Here is a 4,598-nt window from a genome sequence, read left to right on the forward strand (position 1 = left end):
CGGCTCGAGGGGAGGCACTCGCACGCCTCCCTCAACGGGATCGCCCTCGGCTCCGAGTCGCAGCTGCTCGACCTCCACTCCGCCGTGCGGCACGTCTCTCCCGACTGCAACTCTGATCCGCAGCGCAACAGCCGACCCAGCGCACCAGCGCACCCCTCTCACGCCCTCCATGTCGGCCTGCAGGCTCCTCCGAGCAGGAGCAGCGCAACGCCCTCGCCGGCCGCGCGAGGGATCCCTCCGCCCCGCGGTGCAGCCGCTTGCGAGCCCTCTCCCCCCCCACCACCCGCCCCGTCCCCCGCCGCTCGCAGGTTGTGTTTCGCGGGGCGGTGCAGGTGCCGCACGGGTCGGACAACACCACCGCCAACCAGCTCTGCCGCTCGCTGCTCCTCTCAGATTCGGCGCGCGTCGACATCTCGCCCAACCTCGAGATCCTGACGGACGACGTCGTGTGCACGCACGGGGCCACCGTCGCCGACCTCGACGACGAGATGGTCTTCTACCTGCAGGCGCCTCCCCTCCTCGAGATATGGGGAGATAGAGGGAGATGTGGGAGGTGGTCTGTTCTACTGCAGGCGCGCGGGCTCGGCCGCGCAGAGGCGCGCGTGCTGCTGCTCGAGGGGTGGGCCCGCTCGCTGATGGGCGAGGTGCCGTCCGAGGCGGCCACGCGGCGGGTGGCGGCCAAGGCGGCGGGGCTGGCGCGCGAGGGGGCGGCGCGGGAGGTGCGCAAGCAGGCCATGTCCTCCATCTGAGCCGGCGGGCCGGCAGGGCACCACGTTAGTCGGAGTAGATCCCGGAGGGCGGGGAGCTGGGAGGGCGGGGGGCGGAGAGAGGAGGAAGCACGGCGCGTCCCCCCCCCCCCCCCCCGCTCGGGCGATGGCGGCGGGTGAGCGTGCGGGGCCTCCGCTGTCTAGTCGCACCAGGCCAGAGCGCAGAGGCCAGCGGCGGGAGATTGGTGGATCGGCGTCGGCGTGCGGCGTGGTGGTGTGGCGCGCTCGCGGCGCGCTGCAGACGCGCGCGGCGCGCGTGGGCGAGCGAGCTGTTCTTCTCTTGCTCTCTAGTCTCTTGCTTGCAGGATGCAGCGCACACTCTCGCGTACGCCTGTCGCCTCGTAAAAAAGCAAGAAAGAAAACACGACATATATACAGTGTTTCATAGATCATGCACAACCCAAAAGAGGGAGATGGGAGGACGGCACGCCGCCACCACACAGGGATTGCATTTCACTGGAAGGTGAAAGAAGGTGTGTTCTGTGTTGCTAGCCGTCGCGCGTCGGCGTCGCCCAGCCCCCCAGCCCCTCGACCCCCAGCCCCCACCCCACCACCCTTCCGCCTTGCTCTGGGGGGAGGCGGGGGCCCTAGAGGGTATCCATGCGGGGGGGGGGGGGGTCCCATGGCCCGCCGCAGGCGCCGATTTTTTCCCGTTTTTTTGCTCGATTTTTGACCGCGCAAGATAAAAGGGTGGCTAAGGGCTCTGCCCGCAAGGCGCCCGCGTCGCAGACGCGGTACCATTGACAAATCTGCGATATACCCCCACACGAGCAAATAGCCAAAATCCGAATACCGTGCACGAACTGGGCGATCTGGGCCGTGGACGGGGGCAAGCCTTCAGCTGGTGCCAAGACATTCGTAAAATTCAAGCCAAGAATCCGCCAAATCCGTGCTTTTCGCGCTACCTGAGGGGAAAGCCGCTGATCGAGCCCAGCGTGCCCGCGGCCGCCTCCCGCGCAGCACCGCCGCTGCGGAATCGGATCGATCCCATGGAGGAGGAGGGCGCAGTCGGCCAGCGCAGCAGGCGGAGTCCCTCCCCGCGCCGGAGCCCCCCTGCAGTCGAGGGAGTCCTCGTTGGCGATGAAGGTGGCGACATCGAATCGCGGCCGACACACGTCACGGGAGGAATGGGCGATGAGCGGGAACGATGCGCGCTACGACGCCGACTCCGCCGTGCTCGTGGCCGCAGAAAGCCGCGCTCCAGGAGCACGCCAAGATGCAATGGCTCGCTTGCTTCGATTCAGCTCTCTCGGCAGCAGAAGTGGGGCTGGAGCGGGTGGGGGTGGATGCCGATTGAGGGGGAGCGTCTCCAGCTGCGCCCTGTGGCAGCTGCGCCCTGTGGCAGCTAGTCGAGGGACTTGGTAGTTGTGACCCCCCTGAGTGAGGACAGGAGAGAGAGAGCGTTTTGTGGTGTTGGTGTACGCGATAACGGGACAGGGTGGTTGTTCTCTCTATCTCCTCTTCTAGCTCTTAGCATGAGCTGCGCCCGGTGTCCGACCCCTTTTGCGCAGCAACACCTTAAACTTTTAGGCCCTCCAAATTCGGGTCGGAGCGTAGCGGAGTGGGCCCCGAGTTTGAAAAGGGCGACGGACGCTTGTGTCCTGGCCTCCAACAACGCCTCCCCGGCGCAGAGGGGCCCCCGGAGGGATGCACAACCGCTCCACGCCACGCCACTTGCGGCGGTCCTCTTCCCAGCTCCGCTGAGGGCCCGTGCGTTATTTACTTGTTTCGTGGGAATTCGCCGTACGTACCGTACTTGCGGCCATGCTATCACGCCTTGCGACAGCCTGTCGGCGCTGCTGACCGTGCCCTGCTGCACAATTGACCACCTGCATAGCTGGCGGCCTTAGTATCCAGCATTCAGTGACGACCTGATCGTACGGCCAGTAGGAAGGTGTCCTTCCAGCGCGTGCACGCTTCTGACGCAATGCGCGTCACAAACTGCCTCGGATTGGCTGCTGGCACTCTCGAGGCTATGCCTACACAGCCTCGCGCGCATGGGCAGTCAAGAGGGACCATGTACCTTCTCAGGACAGCGCCAGTGCCTCTCTCTTGGACCCTCCGGCAAACGTGGTGGTCTCATGTCACCAATGTGGGACCAGTGCGGCGTCGCGCCATCGACAGCTCTGAACTGCGCCTCACCACTGACCGGGAAGGCCGCCAAGTGGGACAGGTCGCACATTGTGGCAGCAGTCAGCAGTGCATGTCTGATAGCTAGAGCAGCAGCATCAGGATCGCAGGTTCGGATCGTGTCAAGCCTCTCGCCCAGCCGGCCGCGTGCAGACGTCGGCCTGTCTGCTGTCTGGAGTGATCTGTCGGCGGTCAGTACGACCGATCAGGTTGGAGGTTTCTCATGATTGGAGGGTCTATCTGTATGTACTCCTCGAGATCTCTCCAAATCTGCCCTCTACTTAACCGTACTTAATCGGGAAGTCGGTAGTATGAGCGAGTATGTGTATGAGCGCCGGAGGCAGCCCCGTTTCCGCACTGCTGCGCGGCGCACGGTGCCTCCGGGGGCCCCCGCCTCCCCCCAGAGGCGCCTTGGCGCTTGGGGTTGGGCGGCGCCCGCCTCTTCCTATCTCTCTTCCGCGCAATCCCTCGCCGATTCTCGCTGCAACCTTTTCATGCCACCTCGCGGTCGTCCCACTCTCGTCGTTCTCCCTGCTGCTTTATCATTTAATTTTGACCGCGCAAGATATAAAGGGTGGCTAAGGGCTCTGCCCGCAAGGCGCCCGCGTCGCAGACGCGGTACCATTGACAAATCTGCAATATACCCCCACACGAGCAAATAGCAAAATCCGAATACCGTGCACAAAACTGCGTGATGTGAGCCGTGCAAGCCTTCAGCTGGTGCCAGACATTCGATTGTGTTGACAAGATTCGTAAAATTGAAGCCAAGAACGTCCGCCAAATCCGTGCTTTCGGAGCAACTGAGGGAAAGCTCCTGATCGAGCCCAGCGTGCCCGCGGCCGCCTCCCGCGCAGCACCGCCGCTGGGGACGACACGCTGCGGAATCGGATCGAGCCCATGCACCGGGCAAAGAAGGACGCTGCAGAAGCGGTTGGAGAGGCAGCCGGCGTCTGCCGTCACAACGAGTCCCAGCGCTGGTTGGACATGCATGCGCGTCGGCTCGCCCGAGGACTGCTGTCGCGACCCTCCCGTCGTGACGCAGCCTCCGACGAGCTTTGCAACCGAGGAGAGTGAGGGTGCCTCCACTCACTGCTGGCCTGGCTGCGCACCGCCCCACAAAGCACCCCCTCGAGCATCTCTACAAGTACAAGTGCAAGGGCGACCTTCTCCAAGTCGTCAACGCGCCCGGCGGCTCCGGCAAGACTTTAGCCTTGGCCACCCTCCTTGCGGAGCAGGAGGAGATCCGCTCTCTGTCGGCAACGTGGCAGCTAGTCGCGGGACTCGGTAGTTGTGACCCCCCTGAGTGAGGACAGGAGAGAGAGAGCTTTTGTGGTGTTGGTGTACGCAATAACGGGACAGGGTAGTCGTTCTCTCGAGCTCCCCTTCTAGCCTGTGTCCGACCCATTTTGCGCAGCAACACCTTAAACTTTTAGGCCCTCCAAATTCGGGTCGGAGCGTAGCGGAGTGGGCCCCGACCGAGTTTGAAAAGGGCGACGGACGCTTGCGTCCTAGCCTCCAACAACGCCTCCCCGGCGCAGAGGGGCCCCCGGAGGGATGCTCAACCGCTCCACGCCACGCCGCTTGCCGCGCTCCGAGGTGCGTTTTTTCTTTTGCCCAGTGTAAAAGAAAGAAAGAAAACACACACCCCAAGGGAGGGATGGGAGAACGGCACGCCGCCACCACACAGGGATTTAAGGAGAG

The 4,598-nt window shown here is 64.0% G+C and overlaps 1 protein-coding gene across 1 annotated transcript; it reads left to right on the forward strand.

Moving 5' to 3' along the window:
* Nucleotides 1-308: 308 nt before the first annotated feature.
* EMIHUDRAFT_123001 (hypothetical protein) lies at nt 309-749 on the forward strand (the record flags this gene model as incomplete). Its single annotated transcript, XM_005784650.1, has 2 exons — nt 309-491; nt 573-749. Coding segments are annotated over 2 exons (360 nt in total), but the record flags the coding sequence as incomplete, so codon positions are not given.
* Nucleotides 750-4,598: the final 3,849 nt, after the last annotated feature.

The sequence above is a fragment of the Emiliania huxleyi genome, assembly GCF_000372725.1.
Source record: "Emiliania huxleyi CCMP1516 chromosome Unknown EMIHUscaffold_1690, whole genome shotgun sequence".
Classification (NCBI taxonomy): Eukaryota; Haptophyta; order Isochrysidales; family Noelaerhabdaceae; genus Emiliania; species Emiliania huxleyi.